This window comes from Protopterus annectens, chromosome 1.part2 (assembly GCF_019279795.1).
Source record: "Protopterus annectens isolate FY-2018-M chromosome 1.part2, PAN1.0, whole genome shotgun sequence".
NCBI lineage: Eukaryota > Metazoa > Chordata > Ceratodontiformes > Protopteridae > Protopterus > Protopterus annectens.
This window is the reverse complement of record NC_056727.1, coordinates 889,536,599-889,556,443: the sequence shown is the minus strand read 5'-3', so window position 1 is coordinate 889,556,443 and position 19,845 is coordinate 889,536,599. Positions and strand designations below refer to the sequence as shown.

The window sequence follows — 19,845 nt, the reverse complement described above, 5'->3', positions numbered from 1 at the left end:
CCAAATAAATTATAGACAGTTAAACAGCATACATATAATTTATGTGTAAGGAAAAATATTGTAAGCAAATTGCATGATGCTTAGTTTTCTTTACCTCAACTGCACTATAATCAGTTTTGTTTTAAGGTTATTAAAATCTGTTTATTAAAAACAAAATTATATGACTAAACAAAGCACTGTACATTAAAATTATATCTACATTGTACATATATACTTGTGTGTGTGTGTGTGTGTGTGTGTGTGTGTGTGTGTGTGTGTGTGTGTGTGTGTGTGTGGGTTGGACGAATACCAAGATATTCGAATAATTGAGAAGTGTGCGTATCTTAACTACTTCATTTTCTAAGTGCATTACTAGTTCAAACTCAGAAATGGGTAGTTGGATGTCTGGATTTGAATCCCATCATCATGGCATAATGGGCTTAGTGACAGTGAAGGATTTTCCATTTGGATTCCACTTATCATCTAACATTAAATGACTAAAGCACTGGACAGTAAAGTGCTTGTGGCAAGTTTATATGCTAGGGCAGTAGCAGAGTTTACATTTCTATGTTTAGCATTCTTATGGCTAAATAATAAAACCCTTCCGCACAGAAGAAATACATATATTTATGATGACAATTATATCAGAAATGGATCTGCTAACAAATTATTTTAATTTTCTTTTTAAAAACCTATAGCTCTCTAAAGATGTATATTCTTGGACTGTTGCAGTCATTCAGCAGTCTTAACACATTTATTAATCTAAAATAGCATACATGCAACATTATAGTACACAAACACAGGGACCTTATCAGTTGTCTAAGTGTACCAGAGTGACCACTACAGTGTTCAAGGCTTAACAGGTAACAGACTTGATTGTGTGATACAAGACTGGAGAATCATGGGTTCCAGTCCCATTACTAGCAGTGTAAGATAATGCCAAATACTGACACCCTACAACAGTAATACTAGGAACTGTATTGTACTGTTCAAGTGTGCCTTTTTCATGAGGCACTAAAGTGAAACCTGTGCTGTCATGTTTATTTACTATCTATTTGATTGTTTGTTACCTAGAAAAGTAGACTACTTGGACAACCCATTCTAGCCATGATCTTTTTGGAGGCTGAACAAATGAATCCACAGTTCAAAACATTTGTCAAGTCCAGAGAACACTACATTTAGTAACAGTCCATATTACATTCATTATGTACATTATAATTATATAGTGGCATATCTTAAGTATTAAAGTTTCAGGTAAGTTTATGAGACTAACTTTTACAGAAAAGTAGAAATCACACACACACACACACACACACACACACACACACACACACACACACCCTTATACAGTAATACGTCACAAGCTGTGAACATTTCAAGGTAGTTCCTGACACTAAATTACATCAGTGGGAGGTCAAGGGTTATAATTATACACTTTGCAGAAATTATACTCAAATGTATTATCGTGCAAGTATCATTACATTCTTTAGGTCCATGGGAACAGCTACATTTTTTTGTACAAGTGAGTAAATGTTTTGCACCCAGAGGCTTTATTTGTTTCGCAATACTTAAGATTGATAGCAAACTACAAAATTAAAACAACAGAGTATCTCTAGCAACTCTGCCTTGTGTGTCAAGACTTTACAAAGTTTCATCAGCAGCCAGGGGGAGAGGAGTATAGAACTGAGTAGTAGATGGTCCAACGATAGGAGGTAATGTAGAGAGGGAATGGGTCAAAGAAGGCAATGTCTAGGGTTGCCATCTTTTCAAATGCCCAAAGTGGGAAATTTTTCATGCAAACATAAGATTTTGCTTGACAAACTATACCCACAACCAGTGCAAAGGACCGGACTTCACATTTTTGCTTATTCTTGTAGAATTTGAGTTTATGCCTATTAATCATTTTAAAATTAAGCCTGGACTGCAAGAATCAGCTTGTTAGAAGCTCAGAACCTTAATCTCGTGTCCTAATTGACAGAGGATTACCAAATTAACCTGAGGGAAAAGAAGTCTGACAGCTTTAAATGTGCATTTTAATAGTTACTTCTTTAGATGATATTTATTTAGTGTCCCAACTGAAAGACAAAAAGCAGGAAGTAATATGACAAACATTTAAACAGGGATATTCAAACATTTTGGTTCATGGGCCTCTTACCATATGGTTCAGGGGCCATTTATTAATACTTGGCAAGGATGGGGGCTTACATTATCATATCCAACATGCATCTTGCACAGTCAGAAAATATGGAACTAACATGTATTTACTCTACATTGTGTTCTCCTGTTATTGGGCATCGAGTATATGCTCCTCTCCAGTTATCTAACATGACTTAGTCTGTAGCATGGGGAATATGCCAGAATGGATATGCCACCAATACAAGGAGGAATCCCGAATTCCAGAAAGCTTAGATTCTGACTGATAAGTTGTCATTAGCATTCACTGAAAACTGTTTTCCCGTACTAGGTTGACTGAGACCAACAGGTTCAGTTAATGTGACAGTAAGAGAGAATACAATCTTTAGTTCCTCTATGTGTCACCAACTGGTTTCCTTTGTCAACAGGTGGGGCAAGGTGAACAGGAACAGTGAGTGGTGCCTATGCCAGTCTAAGCAGGTGTAATATAAACAGTTTAATAAGCTGGAGCAATGATAACAGGCGTACAGATATTATACTTAGTATAAAACTCGGTGATGTCTGCATGAGACAAAGGAGTGTAAGGCTGGAGCAGCACAGCTCTCACATAGTTATTGTGACTGTAGTTAGAGCAGTGCCTAAGGGAGAAATGCTTGCCAGTATTTTTTATTTGCAAAATGTGAAGGGTGCTTCTCTATGTATCATGCTAAAGCACTGCTAGTAAAACTGAACTGGCATTACTCATCTGTGCATGGCACAGTGCGAAACCTTCAGTAGGCTAATTAGCTGTTACATAGAAGCAAATTCTGCACAGTACCAAGTGTAGTACTTGAACACATATAATGACAGACATCAAGCAGAGGCCAATCGTGTAGTACATTCATAAACAGAACTTAAGTGCCCTACATGACAGCACAGAGTATCAATCAGCAAAGAGTGGTCTAGAGTTAAAGAGACAGAGCTCATCAGCCCAGTGAGATAGTCTGTCATTGAATTTATGAGGTTTACTTCGGGATGTGCCACTTGTGTTGTCAGTACAGGGAGTGAGGAGATGGAGTCACCTTGTATGCTGATTGATTGGTTATAATCAGTCAACAGTGGCTCCCATTATAGGTGGCCTAAAGAAGCTATTGATTTGTGTAGGAAGGTTTGTTCCAAATAAATAACTGGTGCCAAAATCATGAACTGAAACTAAATGATAAAAATGCATTATTGTATCCTTTGGGAAGTCATCAATCCTAGGGAACTGCCACATTAACAATACGCCTCTAAGACCTGCCCCAATTGTTCAGGGTTTGAGAACTTATATGGACAGTGACCTAACTTTTGACCAACATGTTTCCATTGTAGTAAGAAAGTCCTTCTATATTGCACAGCTTACAAACAAAAGAACTGTGTATAGATCAAGGGGTGTCACTGCCCCCCCTTTAATATCCCTCATTAGGGCAATCACTGAATATAATGCCCCCTTTGGCATGTATCTGTCTAGACACGTGCAACAACTGGAACTCCCACAGAGATACCTTACTAGAAGAATACAAGGCCTGAACAACATATCCTACATACAGGGACTCAATGCCCTATCACTATACTTGGTATCCTACAGACTGCTAAGATGTAGCCTGTCTCTGGCATACAAGACATCCTCCAACCCATTAGTGATGAATTTACTGCACTTCAGCAAGTCAAATGGCATCAAAAATACCTGGTCTATGGATCTAAATCTCTTCTGCAACATCAACAGAACAGTTTAGAGGGACATGTATATCTCACAGAGGATACTGTTCCTCTGGAACAGACTCCCTAGTCACATAAAACAAAGTTCACCCCTGTGCATATTCAAGCACAACTTGGATCTATGGATGGGAAACAGAAAATGAACCCCAGGACTGCCCTCTGTACTGCTAATGGAGAGAGAGGCAGCTCCTAAATGCTTTATCCCATGCATGGGTCCCCTCAAATTATCTATGTTATGATTCCAACAATTATCATTAGGGGTAATGTATAATTATTGACCATGGGATGGGTAAGGCCAATCTCTAATTAGGACAACCTCTACCCAAATGGGGTAGGTTAATTCAAGGACAAAAATGGAAATTGGCTAGGCTTAAATGGCCTGCAAGGGCAACTAGCCTATTATTTACCCATGAACCCATTCAAGCTTGCCTAGCTATTTCATGTAGAAGGAAATTCAGCCTAAGACCAGTGTCCAGCTGTCATGAAATGACCTATAGACAGTGTTCACTGATGCAGTTTTAGAACTACACCAAATGTCCATTTACGCACTAGGCAAGAAAGCTGGTGCTTCAGGAATGAGCTGAATATACCTTCCTTCTGCATAGTATTCAGAGATAACTATTAAAATCACTGTTGAGAAGGGTAGCACCTTAAACACATAGACAAGTTATGAAGAGTTGTGCTACACTGTTTATTGGTAACCTATAACATCACAGTAAAGTAAGCTGCCAACACAGTTGTCCAGAATACAGAATTAGAGTAGTATGTTCTCAGCTTGTAACTCACCTGTGAGAAGTACATCTCAGTAAGTTAATAACCACTCGGTGTAAAAATATACATCTATTTTAAAAAGGTGAGCTCCCAAAAATGTTTAGTTAACATTTTCTACTTAAATAACTTGCCAGTGATGTATGATACCATAAAGCATCTTAAAACATCTATGCTAAGAAAGCTAACAATGCAGTTATTAATTTACATTGCCATCCACATTTGAACATTTTGGGCATCCACATTTGTATAACAGTAAAGCAAACTGACACTTTAGACTGTAACTGCAATTTGGCAAAAGTCTTCCCATCTGTTCAAGCAGCTTCCATATGTGAAATCTGTTCATTTAGCAGCTTACAAGGTACTGGGATAAATACCATATTTATTCACTTATTCATTCAGTCATTTGCATATTTACTTTAATTTTTGCTAATTGGTTATCCTGTTGTTCATTTTACACGGGGGGTTTACAGTGAAGGTCAGTAGTGTATAACAGTAAAAAATAAATCATCCTCTTCTGAGTCACAGTAGTCATAGCCTACAAAATATGAAAGAGTCATTGTTTATGTACTAAGAAAACAGAGTATTCATTAAATAGAAAATAAAAAAAATACTATACATCTCAACAAATATAAACGAAAAACTCAAATAAGCTCCTAACTTGGTCAAGGAGTGTTACAGTGTTTAGGGCAGTGTTAAATGCTGTGCATGTTCCCACCCCTCTTCTATGGATCTCAACGTACAGTAGCAGTAAGAATTCTGTTTACTGTACGCATTGAAGGTTAACATCCATAAATCCTACCCTTTGTGTCACTAGATTTTGCATCTCAGTGCCCACATTTCAGCCTTCTATCCCAGGAAAAGTCAATGCAACAATCTGTTAGTATCCTTCCCTTCTTTCCTCTCCACCTAGAGCTATGAAACGGTTTGCAAACTTAAACAACATATAAACAACTGTGGTACTGAGGGATCACATTTCCTAGAAACACCAACAAGACAACATGGTGGAAGTCACAGGTGAGGGCTAGAATGACAAGATATTTGACATTCCTGGCTGAAAGAGAGAGTGAATAGGGCAAAGTAATTGCACCTAACAAATGCCTACCATTACAAAAGCAATTTCATTTAGATACTGTACATAATAAAATAGAAAGGTCTCATTACAGTTTATTTAGAATATTGCAAAGAACATCAAATAGAGAATCACTAAAAAATAAGTTATCAATGCTCTCCATAGAGTGGGAAAATAGCAATAATTCTAAACACTCCCATTCTTAGGACAGAACAGCCTGAAGAAAAACGAAGTAAAAAAGATATAATCTTATGGGGACTCAGAATGCATTATGGGAAGGGGAAAATGACATCAGTATAGCTGTCACATAAGGCAATCTTGCTATAGAACAAGTTATAAAACCATTATTTATAATAATAAAACAGTTTTTCTTTTTTTTTTTTTTGAAATTAGTAGTAGTTCTTACATTTAGATTATTACATTTAATGAGATATCTAAAAGGGCATTGAAAATTGTATGAATGCATGAAAACTGATTCCCTGAAGAAAAGAAAGACTTTATTTATTTATTTGTTGATTTTGAAATTTGTTGACCGGGTATGTCCAAATGAGCATGTGCCCTTTTTCAGCGGAGGCCCAGGGAAAAAAGCTCCACTCAGAACAATTATTAAAGTGTAAGTAACACAAAGTACAGAAAACTTTAAATACATGACAGACACCCAATACCGGAGTAAGTAAAGATACATAAACATCTCAAAGTACAGTACACAATAAATCAATCTGCAAGCAATTAAGTAAAGAGGTATAGGAGAAACACAGTACTAACTACAGATACTTAAAAAAAACTCTAAATACAATACAAAAATAAAACACTCTGCAAGGCCTGAAGAAAAGAAAATATGAGATAAAATACTATTGAGGAAAGAGTTGAAGATGTAGGTACAAGGTGGAAAAAAGCCAATAAAAGAATAGATGGAGTATTTGCCTATGGTACTGAAGAGGATGTAGTTCCAAATGAGCATGTGGATTAGAAGAATCAGGGGGATTTAAAGCATCCACTAATTTGCTTCATGTACAGGGGAAGGGGTGAAAGTGACAGGTGTGTGTCATGAAGGAGGAGTAGGAATGGAGTAAGGTAGGGCATTAGGAAGATAGATAAGGGCAAGACTTGGCCAAATCAAAATGCAATATCAGGCTTCCCTTTTCCTAGAGGTGTCATGACCCAGAATTGGGACAATTACAAAAAGGAATACAGGGTGCTGCCCCTGCATGGGGGTTTGCCCTCCAAATGTAAATATAGGCATAGATTTTGTCAGACAGCCAGCCACTTTGCTACCATCTTCAAAAGACTCAAACAATATATCCCTTACTAACTGCTGGAATATACACAGTTGAAGAGGAAACAAATGCAAAATTGTTCCCTCTCTGATGACATTTGAGTAAAGGTCATCAGCCCCACAGCATCATCACTGCAAGTGTTTCCTTAGCATAAGGTTTATATTTTTCAGACATATTTTTTGAAAACTGAAATCATGAATTAAGTTAAACAGCAGTTCATTTCTGTACTGAGAGTACTAGTAGAACATGAGGAGGGAAGCGTGGCTTACAGAAAATAGATACTAAAACCCTGTGGTCTGAGACAATGCACTACTCTGTTGTAGCTTTAAAAGACAAAAGGCTGCTGGTTTACTGATGGATGCCAAGTGTCTGTTAAGTTTTGTGGATTACAAAATATGGAATGCAACAGGGAATCTTTGATTTTTTAACAAATTTGTTAGCGAGGTAAACCCAGTAGGCACAAGGTACCTTTCCAACGGTAATCCAGGAGCAATGTCTGATCAAGTGATTTGCTCAGAGTCACACAGCAAGCAAATGGGTGTGGAAGGAATTAAAACTCTATACACTTGGTCACAGGAAGTTGCTTATTAACACTTCAGAACTTTAATTTTCTGTGATAACTGTTAGTCAGAGCTATGTAAATGAGAGCATTCAGATCCCTTAACTATCTCACTCAGGAAGCCCTTGTTTGTAAACATTCAGATTAGCTGAGTCCTGTTATCCCATAGAGATTAACCTCCAAAGAGCCTTGATTTGACCAGGAGGTGAAAAGGGGACCACCACTCTTGCAGCACCAGGATGTACTCTTCTCACATCTGCCCCTAACTGGTCTAAGTGAAACCAGACCACTCTTGCAGCCACACTGGGCCATCCTAAATCAGAAAAAAGTGGGCAGCCTTGTTATGACACAGGCCTCCTGCCATGCCCCATTAATCTGTGGTGAGGAGTTAATATCACATTGGCCCAGGGGGCATTTAGACTCAAACTCAGTAAATCTAATCCTGATGATATGCATTGCTGTGTCGTGGCTAGGATAGTGCATTACTGGTTTGGGTAATTTAGTGGGTACATAACAGTAACAATTTCAGACAGACCTGAAGACAGTCTCCCTGCCTTCTCACAAGCTTAACTGGTGATCCTTCTCTCTTTTCAGGTCAACAAAAATTATGTGACTGACTCTTAAGTCGGATTTTTGCAGTGGGCAAAAGCAACCAGGCAATTAGGGAATCAGGACAGACAGTAGACATTGTTACTGCATTTGTGGTATTCTGACATAGTATGGAATATTAGCTATAAACTCATATTTGTTCAAAAAGTAACACTCTCTCATGCTTCTTTTACTGCAAATTATGCCTTCAAATAGTTCTTGGGCAGCAGGACGCATAACTTATTTGGCTAGTTTCACTGCATGTCCATCCTACATTAATAAAAAGAAATGCATGTCTACTAATTTTTAAAGCAGAAGTAAACATAGCTCATCTCCTGTTGCACTTTGCTGTTTATAGCTACTTTTCCTGCATTGTTTCTGTTGCCTGTACCTCAACCACACTATCTGCTCATTTTCTGGCATAGGTTAGATTCAGATCTGCTGATTCTAGTCTTGTTGAGTTACCCTCAAGGTCCAATACCAGCCAGCTTACATTAAGAGAGCCCCCCACCCCATACCTAGTGGCAAAAGTGTGTAGCAGGGACCTATCTGAGTTGGAGTTTGCTGGGGAAGATTCTGTGGGCTTCAGTAATTGGTTGTTTAATTGTTGAAACTCGCTGGTATTTAATCCTCGCATTTGCATGGGATACTCTTGACAGTTATACATGCTAAACTTATTCACTCACAAATTTTCCCTTAGTCATGGTTGGTGCTCAGATGGAGGTTTCTTGTGGTTGTGCTTCACTGCCAAGTGTAACGCTCAGCTGAGCCACTGTAGTATAACCACTAGTCCCACTCATTAGCCCTCACAAACCAGACACTTACAGCACCCCCATCTGGTCACATCAGTACTTCCCTACTACTAACCACACCACTACACCTAGCACTATGGATGGACAATTGCCTACCATTTTTCCATCCAACTTGGTCGACCTAGGCATCCTGAGGCAATGTAGCAATTGCCTCATGTACACTGACAACCCACTTCTCCTAATGCACTCAAATTCTACATGCAAGAGGTGCATTCATATTAGAAAACTTAGAATCCAAGCTCTCTTGCTCACCAGTCAGTATATCTGACACAAATCAGTTTATCAGCCCATACACCTCACCTCCAGTGCCAATCACACACAAAAAAACACATAAACCTACATACACAGATGTCCTCTCAAAAAAGCCTGCCTAAAGACAAGAGACCTCCCAAAAACAAGGGCAGCCCACACAGCACACACATACAGTAGACCACATTACACATAAAAGCACACATACCAGTATCTCACCTGACAAGCCCCTAAGGCAAACAACAAAATTCAATATCTTAGTCACTGCTGATTCCACTGTGAGACACATAGATGCCCCACTCACCAAGTTGGATAAGGAAAAGGTCATGGTTAACTGTCGGTCAGGCGCCAGGACCCACGACATCATGCATGCACTCAAGTATCTCAACAGCAGGTACTATTATGACTCCGTCATAGTCCATGTTGATGTAAACGACTTGAGATGTACTTCACTGGACTATATGAAAACAGATATGATGGAACTCTCTGATTATGTGTTGAGAGCAGGTATGCCCCTAGCCTTAAGCAGCATACTACCTTCTCCTAGGATGATGCCACCATACAAACAAAAAAATGATTGACTTCAACAATTGGCTTATCCTTTTGTGATCATTCTAAAGTGATCCAGTACCTGTCAGCCTGGGATGATATGTTTGCTAGACCTCGATGCTTTGCCAGAGATGGTCTTCACCTGTCCCCCCTGGGTTTTCAGTTACTGGTGAAGGCTCTTGCCTCTCCCATAGTGCCTTTTTTAGGCAATGTCACAAGAACAAAATTCCTGATGTAAAAATATCCTCAATAAACAACCTCAGGGTTATGCTGCTAAATGCTAGGATTCTAAATCTAAAACTGCACTCACTTGAGGAAGTCCTCACCTTAAAAAAAGAAGCTAATGTCTGTGCAGTCACAGAGAGATTTTGTTTAAGACCACAGAGAGTACCCCTGCCATACTGGGTTACAATGCCTTCCACATATTTAGACCACTAAATGTGGGTGGAAGAACTAAAGGAGGCAGAGCATCAATGTTCATCAAAGATAAATACACCTCCAGATTGGTTAAACAGAATGATTCCCTTGAACTACTCCAGGTACAACTGACCGTAGGCAAGACCCCGCTCCTAGTTATTGCTAGCTATAGGACATCCACCATGAATCAGGATACTCAAGATGGCTACCTGGAGCTACTTGAGTCACTCAATATACAACCAAACACCCTGGTTATGGTTGACTTCAATTACCCGTCCATAGACTGGGAAAACTACACCTGTGCTAATGTACTTACCCAAAGGTTCTTGAACTTTGTTAACTCAAATGCCCTGGACCAGTTAGCTGACACCCCTACAAGGGGCACAAACTTTCTAGACCTGGTGCTCCCTAGCATGGGAGACCATAGCACCCCTCAGCAAAAACTAAACTGAAAAGCAAATTACAACTTACTAGATGATGGCATTAATAGCTTCACAGATCCAGCCCCCTCTGATGGTAAAGGCACCTATACTGGGACATACACCACTGTCTTTTTACAAACATCTCTAAAATTGCCATACCAGACAGTGTCAAAGCTAGTTTTTCTAAATGGAATAAACCTGCCTGGTGGACATCTGCCATAAACAGGCTATACAATAGGAGAAAGAAATTGCTATCTAGGAGTAGGAAGGAATGGTCCCAAAATTGGAAGCACTCCCTACTCTGCTTAAATAAGCAAATAAGACACTTAGTAAAGTAATCTGAAGCTAACTATAAATCAAAGTTAGCTTCCCTTGCAGAGGGTAACCATAAAGCATTCTTTAGCTACATCTGCAGCCTTAAAGGAAAAACCCGGGTTTGCACAGAACTAGTTGCCAATGGCACAATAATATACTGAACCCATGGAAATAGCCAACCTACTAGCAGATAGGTTTAGTGAGATGTTTCTCCCTTGTCCCCACCATCATATACCCCAAATTATCCCCCTACCTGTTCACCACCTGTAATCTCTAAAGATCAGGTTTTAAAAACCCTTTCCAAAGCCAAAAACACAGCCCCTATGGGACCTGATAACATCCCTGGCTGAGTTCTGAATGGATTAAAACAGGAATTAGCTCCATCACTGGACGCTCTGTTTAATCACAACCTAAACACTGGTTACGTCCCTGCAGAATGGAAAACAGCTACCATCATCTCTTTACATAAAGGGGGTCAATCCACTGACCCCGGGAACTATAGTCCCATAAGCCTAACCAGCCTTATCAGCAAGGCCATGGAGAGGATTATTATGGACCTTATCAACAAAGATATAGGTGACCTCCAAACCCTTGACCCTACCCAGTTTGGTTTTGTTAAGATGAGATTGTGTCTATTGAACTTGGTGGACTTCTTTGAGATAGTCACCAAAGCCCAGGATGAAGGTAAAGCTGTACACACAGCCTACTTGGACTTAGCCAAGGCCTTTGACACTATTCCCCACTCTGGCATCATTGACAATCTAACCCAGCTGGAGGTCAACCCATATATTGTCAGGTGGGTTGCAAACATGCTCACAGATAGAATTCACACAATTAAAATAGTGGACTCTACCTCCACTAGCAGACCTGTAACCAGTGGTGTCCCACAGGGTTCAGTGCTAGGGTCCCTATTATTTGGAATCTGCAAGTAAAAAACAAAAGGTATATGGCTGACAAAGTTAGCAGATGACTGCAACCTGGTAGTGGTCATTGAGTTCCCCTGAGATGTCAACATCCTACAAGACTATCTAAATGCAAAAAAAAATTATAATTATCCCCTTCAGCAAGGGCAACATCCTGGCAGATTACCACATTAATAACAACACCTTAAGCACTCAATCTGTGGTGAGACATTTGTGCACACAGGTTGACAGAAGCCTCTCCTTTGACCACCATGTCCCCACAGTGACAAGAAGGGCCTTCTACATTGCCTACCTCATAAGTAAGGGCATTGCCTCCAGAAAAAAATAGAGGTCATAATTCCCCTGTACTCTTCCCTTATCAGGCCAATAATAGAGTACAATGCCCCTTTGGTATGTATCTAACCAGGCACCTGCAGCAATTTGAAAGACCCCAAAGTTTCTTACAAAGAAAATTCAGGGCCTGCAACACATGTCATATGTCAACAGACTGAAATCTCTGTCTGTGTGCTCTGTGTTGTACAGACTACTCAGAGGAGATCTGTGCCTTGCTTTTAAGGCAATCCCAGATCCTGCTCTAATGGAAATGCTGCACATCCACAAATCAAATGGTACTCACTACACTCGTTCTAAGGATCTTAACCTGGTATGTGACATCAACAGGACTTGCTGGAGAGACAGATTCATTTCCCAAGGATACATCTCCTCTGGAACAAATTTCCTCTTCAAGTGAAGCAAAGCCCTTCACTAACCCTATTTAAGCGTAACTTGGTTGACTGGATGGGAAACCGTAAATTCACCCTGGGAGTCTTACCAGTGTCCCTCCTAGACAGGACAGTAGGTGTTGATTTAGCTCTGCTTGAAGCACGGCTCTCTAGTGCGATGGGCTGGAACATGGCTATGCTTGTAAGGGCTCCTGGGCCATTAGCCTAGTAACTTCCTATGAACCCATGAACCTCTGAACATTAATTTCCATGTAAAGGCTAGTGTCAAACCAGCCCCAGAAGAAAAGCACCAAATTATTAGCATAATTCAAAGATTAGTGTTATGGCACTCATCAGTCCCACTGTGTAGCTGCAGTATCCATGTTTCAGATTGGCCCCATCTACAGCCATAGAATACTTTCCATATGGAGCACTCATCAATGTCCTCATATTATCTTAAGCTTTTTCTTCAGATGCTTAATCACTTACAGTTATTCACACTTTACTAATGGAATGGTCAGCAAGTCAACACTTTCCTTTCATCAATATGAAACTTTATTTATTTTGGAATACATTCTATCCCCACCACTGCAAAACCCAATTTCCAAAGACGAGCTGCTTAGTATATTTTTTACCAGCCAATCACATGGTCAGATTGGTTATATCAGAGCACTGGTACATCTCCGCAAAGGACACCAAAAATTGTTTGGATGCAGTTAGATATCACATTCAACTGCATTGATTTATTTCAACTCTTTATGCCTCCCTGGCTGCTGACCATCAGCCCCTTTCCTGTAAGTCATGAGCCCCTTCATTCCTTGGACAGTGGTGCACATCCTCTGCCCATGGCAAGAACCAGCTGATAAGAGCCATCAGCCAGGTAGGCATGACACTTGTGCCCTATCTCACTTCACAGCTTCCACCTTGCTACAGTAAAAAGAGAATATTCTTGTCCCAGTGGCCTGAGGATCCAGTTTTACCCCTCCAACTGAGGCCATGTGCATTAAACAATCAGACTCTTACTGTCTTCAGGCTGAAAACTACCTCCACCGTCATCCCCATAGTCACATCATTCACAAGGCAGACCTCAGCAGCATTTACTGTTACTCATAACCCAATACCTTATTCACTGCAGAGGCCCAAACTACCTCCCCCTGCCCATGTGTATTTCAGTGCATGTCATAGCTTGCCAATGTCAAGCTCGTGTCCCTTATCATATGCTGCATACTCCCATGTGGTAGAATATGAGTAACTACTGCACAGCCACACAACCCCAGACAGGCAAGCCACCCACCCAGCACTGTCAGCTCTGCCAGCAGATATGTAGGTCTTTATCCTTCTATGCCATGGAGGCGACAACTAACTGCGTGGATTTGGCAGATGAAAGACAAGGATGCATTTAGATATTCTGTATGGATTAGGTTGCACAGTCAGGACATTATGACTGAACACAAATCTGAGTGAAATATTTCAGCAGCATGCAGCCCTAACAGCATGTTTTGAAGGATCATAAAATCATTTCAAAACCACAGAAATTTCAAACTCTGCTGACATGTTCAGAACTACCAAGTACAGTAAGGAATAGGTTACAACTGCCTTATAAGAACCAAGACACTGTTATTACTTGAAACTATGCTCACAGACCTTGAGCAACTTCTTTCTCTTTTGTTTTCTTACAAAAAAAAAACATCAAACAGAAAAAGTCAGGCCAAACCCACCTCCTGCCTGTAGGGCTTGACTCTGTAGAGTAAGCATTCACATTCACATATGTACTAGATTATTTGTTTTTTTAGTTGTTTTTTTTTTCTTAAGCACAGAGTTAGTCCTCACTTCGGACTTTTTTACAAGAGACGGAAAAAAAGAAAAAAGTACAGCGACAATCCCCTGACTGGAATGTAGGCGTCCCACATAATACAGGGTCAAGCAAAACTCTAAAAGTTTTAGCAATAAATACAAGAGATGTCCAAGTTCCCTTTAAAGCATATTGTACTATATAATGTGTTGAACTTCCTTAAGCCATGTATGGCTACAGACATTCTTTTCAATGATTCCCCATCCTTTACTGTACTCGTGTCTCTCTCAGATTTCCATTGCTAGAACTAAACTGGATAATCATTTCTTCCGTCTGGTAGCTTTTTTACTACTGAGACCAGAGTCAGTTCCGGGCCAGAGTCAGAGATACAGTAACATTAATACATGCCCTTCTCTGCCTGGAGCTATGTGAGTCAGTTCTGGAAACTTCCATGAAGAAAGCTAACTCAGGATAATAGTCTGCTACCCTCAAACAATGTTGCCCCAGACACGCATCACTGCAAATTAAAGTGAATGTCTGCTTTAAAGATTAGTAGACAAAGATATTTAATGTAAAATGTACTGTAATGAAATTTAAAGATTACTAAACAGACTTTTTTAATGTAAAATGTAAAGCACTGAAACAGGATACCCTATTGGGCTATTCCATCCCCCCATGCAGTAATATAAAATATTCCAAAGTCAAGATAATAGCTGAATACTGACCCTCAAAGGAATGAACAGGCACCAATGGCCCACAATGGATTTAGTGTTCAAAGCCAGCAGAAGCAGTGGAAGACAAAACCTTATCCTTTGCTGGGAGAAGGGCATATGCAGGTGTCACTACTTTACCACATCATCCAAAAACACACACTTTCATTAACTTTTGAGAAACTGGCTGCTGTCCATCTACAAATGAGTGGGAAGGCCCTTAGAATCATTAAGAAAACATTGCAATATCATAAGCAAAACAGGGAACTCAAACTATACTATAACAGAGGCCTGAACCTTGAATAACAGCTCAAGAGCTGTTATCCACTGCCAGACTATGACATAACAGTAGCAGCCTGCTATTTTTACTCATGTAATTAAAGTCTGGAAATTGGGAAAACATACTGTACATCAACTGTTAAATTTATGCATTTCTTACTGTTTGGGCAGGGCTCAAAGAGGAAGCATTTAATCAAGCGTCCTTTTCTCACCTTTACATTATTGCTCAAACGCACACACACGACCACTCAAACACACGTGCATGCGTGCACATGCACACACGAGCACTCAAACACACACATGCACACATGCACACACGAGCACTCAAACACACACACGCACACACGACCACTCAAACACACGTGCATGCGTGCACATGCACACACATGAGCACTCAAACACACACACGCACACATGCACACACGAGCACTCAAACACACACATGCACACACGAGCACTCAAGCACACACACGAGCACTCAAACACACACGCACACACGAGCCCTCAAGCACACACGCACACACATGAGCACTCAAACACCCACACACACGAGCACTCAAACACGCACACACACACACAAACATACATATATACAAACATGCTAACATACAAAAAAGACAAACAATGGTTCATCCTTCATCATAGATTAAAATGTTGCTGAAAACAATATTTTAATTAGGGAGGTTAGTTCACACTGTTTTAGCAGATGACTAAAGAGTTAATAAACTCACATGCCAGTGGATATTTTACTCCGAAAAAGGTTCTTTGTTGCTTATGCATGGGAAGATTTTCTGAAAGGGAAAAAGAAATAATGTGCTTATTTTTCACAGCCCTTTGTCTTGTCCATCATATTATAACCACAAATTCTATCCCCACCAGCACAAAGCCCCTCCACCTTCAGTCCCAGTAGTTTGGCTTGCTGTTCCAGTCACTAATTCTAAACACAAGGAAGACTTGAGTTGAACTAGCCATAAGGATGGAGTAGAAAATGACCAAGCAGAACATTTACACTGACCTCATCTGCTGGCACTGTTACTATCTCTCTATGTAAACCACAGGGAACACTGAAAACATGGTTTTGATGTATACCTGCATGTGTGGACCATTTGAAAGGGCAGACATAAACAGAAATACTGACTTATTAGATGGGGCTCTCTCTCAAATACTGTAAAGTGATCCTGAATCTACCAAGGTCCCACTGTGAAGGGAATGAGGGAGTCTGCCATGGAGAAAGCAAAGGTAGACAGGAGCAAAGTGAAGAGGAGTGACACAAAATATTTTCATCAGAAATATTTTTCAAGGGGTTAAAAGTAATGCAGCATTAATACAAGATACAAACACAGGATCAAGAACAGTGTAAGAAAAGCTAAGAAATTAATTTTTGAAGAAACCATGAGGTTTAGCTTGAATGCTCTGTTATTTTAATTTTTCACATGGCACATCTTGCTTCAGTTGAATCACTTCATTAGATGTTGGTGAAAACAATCAACTCTCATGTAGCACACTGACTGCAAGTTTTCCAAGAACAGGAGATAAAAATGATAATCCTTACCACATTTGTGTTTAATTCTGCATTAGGATGTATCTATTTTGCTAGGGAAATTAAACAAATAAATATAGGTAGCATCATTTCTGGAAAATTTTACCTTTGCTAAGTAGTTGTTTATCTTCTACCAAAACAAAATATCATAAAGTGAAAAGTGAAAGTGAAAACTAAAATTAATGAGGCATATACTGCTTTTGTTATAAAAAAATATTTGACAAATTCCCAATGAAATCTTAAGCTAGCAGTTGTAGTCCTTCATTAAAATAATATTTCTCTATGACTTTATATACGTTTCAACAGCAACAAGCTCTTTTATAACAGTTTTACATATAACTTCAAGTACTGGAAATGACTGCAAACTGTGTGAAAGTGACCCAGTTTTATAAACATTCCTTCAGAGATAACATTGTTCAGCATAACTTTATACTATTTAGCCTTCACTTAAAATGCATTGAGAATAGGATCATTACACCAACTACATTACTTTTAGAATGAAGTCCTCACACATCAGGTCACATATCTTCAGCCAAACTCTGAAATTTGTTTTCTCTTAATCCTGTATATAAGGGATTAACCCCATTTGCTTTTAAGAACAAGATGGGGGTTAAGCCCTCCTACAAAGGAAATTAATGGAAAGCAGTGTCTTGTTATGGATGTTGTGATTTATAATGCAAATTAAGTCACACTATCTGTTTAATGGGGGGTGGTATATTAAAATAATTGCCATTATGCTGCATTACAAAAATAGTAAAAGTAAAAATAACAAATAATATACATCAACAGCTCTGCTAAAGATGGCACAACTAATTAAATGTAACTGCTGATGTCTTAATTTAACTTTCTAAGTTGCTGGAATTGTCTGAGGGGAGGTAGCTGCAATAAAACTTTTCAATTATTACTTTTTGAGTTGGAATTCTGTTTAACTAACTCAGCTGACCATCAGAATTTTTTTCAAAATTTTTACTCAGTTACCTTTCAAAATGAGAAGAATTGTACTTCAAAACTACAATAGTAGTCAGCCATATATGCCAACTAAAAAGACATTTGGCACTTTCCCCTGAATCCTAGTTATCTTCATGTATCTGAGTCCAGCCTGCATCATTCTTGTAATTGTAAGGTATATTTCATGAAATGCCATGGGTTTTCATGATCAAGCCCATTGCAGAATAAGAAACAACTTTGCTTTTATGCATTTCACACAAATTACAGGGACTCCTTAGTGGGCTGGATGGTATAGGACTGGAAATAAAGCATCAAATATACATCTTAAGTTGTTATTAATCTTAACGGAGACATTTACATTATAAAGCTACCCTGAGCAAGTATCGGAATATGTTCTCCTGTAATCTTTTGGATGAATGAAAGTTAGAAGCAAACTTCAGCTAAAAGGGCGAAGTAATATTTCCTAGGTACTCACCTTCAAAGAAGATGAATGTCCATAAAGCAGCAAAGACGACATTATACTGACAATGTGTCAGCCTTTTATAGAAAACTGGAAAGTGTACACTGAGACAAACAAACTCTTTGGGCCATGTTTAATGTAAGAAAAATACCTTGGAGGGTGGAAGTTACTGTGAAACTTATTTCTGACTGCCTGAGTGTTTGATCCTGGCTAGATCTGATTCCAAAGGGCCAAGTGCCCAGGCCTAGAAGGACTAAATCTCAGCATAACTTCTATCTCTCCAAGATATTGTTCTTAATATGCAATTAATGCAATGTTACATTTTAATGAGCTTTATGAGCCTTGACAACACTAAACCTGTTGCCTAGCTAGTGATCACATGAATGGAGCCACGTTTTTATTTACAAAAAGAAATACTGTTAACTTTGTAAGAACTTAGCCTGATTAAGTTATTAAGCTGAGGCTGCACCTGTCCATCTCTGATTGTTATTTCTCTAATATATATTTACGTGTGTGTGTGTGTGTGTGTGTGTGTGTGTGCGTGTGCGTGTGCGTGTGCGTGTGTGTGTGTGTGTGTGTGTATATATATATATATCTGTATATATATATATATATATATATATATATATATATATCTATATATATATATATATATATATATATATATATATATATATATATATATATATATATATATATATATGTATGTATATATATATATATATATATATATATATATATATATATATATATATATATATATATATATATATATATATATATATATATATATATATATATGGTTCTACCTCACATAAACGAAACACCAAAACACTGACAACGCAATAACCGAAACCACATAACCGACAGTACAAAAACACGAAATCCCACATGCCCGACAACGAAATAACTGACGGTACACAAACACGAAACCTCATACACTTCACACACCACAATCAACAAACAAAAACCACATACACAACACAAGCACACCAAAATCCCTACAAACCCACACTAAACCTCACATACACAACTACCTACAACCCTAACCCAAACCCTAACCCTAAGGTCCGTCACTACCGCACACTTACCTGACCCGCTCCCTAACCCTAACTCACTTATCCCGCCCCTAACCCAAACACAATCACGACCGCACACTTACCTGACCCGCTCCCTAACCCTAACTCACTTATCCTGCCCCTAACCCAAACACAATCACTACCGCACACTTACCTGACCCGCTCCCTAACCCTAACTCACTTAACCCACCCCTATCCACACTTACCTTACTCGCACCCTAACGTCCGTCACTACCGCATACTTACACAGCCTTTTCCCATTTCGGCATCCTCGGCGTCGGTGCTTTCATCCGTCAGGTCGGTCTTCTGCTTGTGAATCTTCTAGGTCCCGTCGCGTCGGTCTTCTGCTCTGTCGATCTTCTGGGGCTCGCGATTTCCCTGTCGATGTTCCGGCGTGTCGTTGAAGTGAGGTAGAACCATATATATATATATATATATATATATATATATATATATATATATATATGCACACACATAAATACATACATATATGGTGATTTTTCCTCACATCTCACATTTCAACATAGTAACAGAGC

At 39.2% G+C, this 19,845-nt stretch overlaps 1 protein-coding gene across 4 annotated transcripts in view; it reads right to left on the bottom strand.

Moving 5' to 3' along the window:
* The window catches only part of TFAP2E (transcription factor AP-2 epsilon), a 213,204-nt gene that overhangs the window by 138,617 nt on the left and 54,742 nt on the right, over positions 1-19,845 (bottom strand). For 2 of the 4 annotated variants that reach the window (XM_044059502.1, XM_044059513.1), the window contains exon 4: positions 16,014-16,073. The exons of the other annotated variants lie outside the window; for them this stretch is intronic. In XM_044059502.1, coding sequence (XP_043915437.1) covers positions 16,014-16,073 — 60 coding nt within the window. The remainder of the gene's footprint in view (positions 1-16,013; positions 16,074-19,845) is intronic. 4 annotated transcript variants of the gene reach the window in all.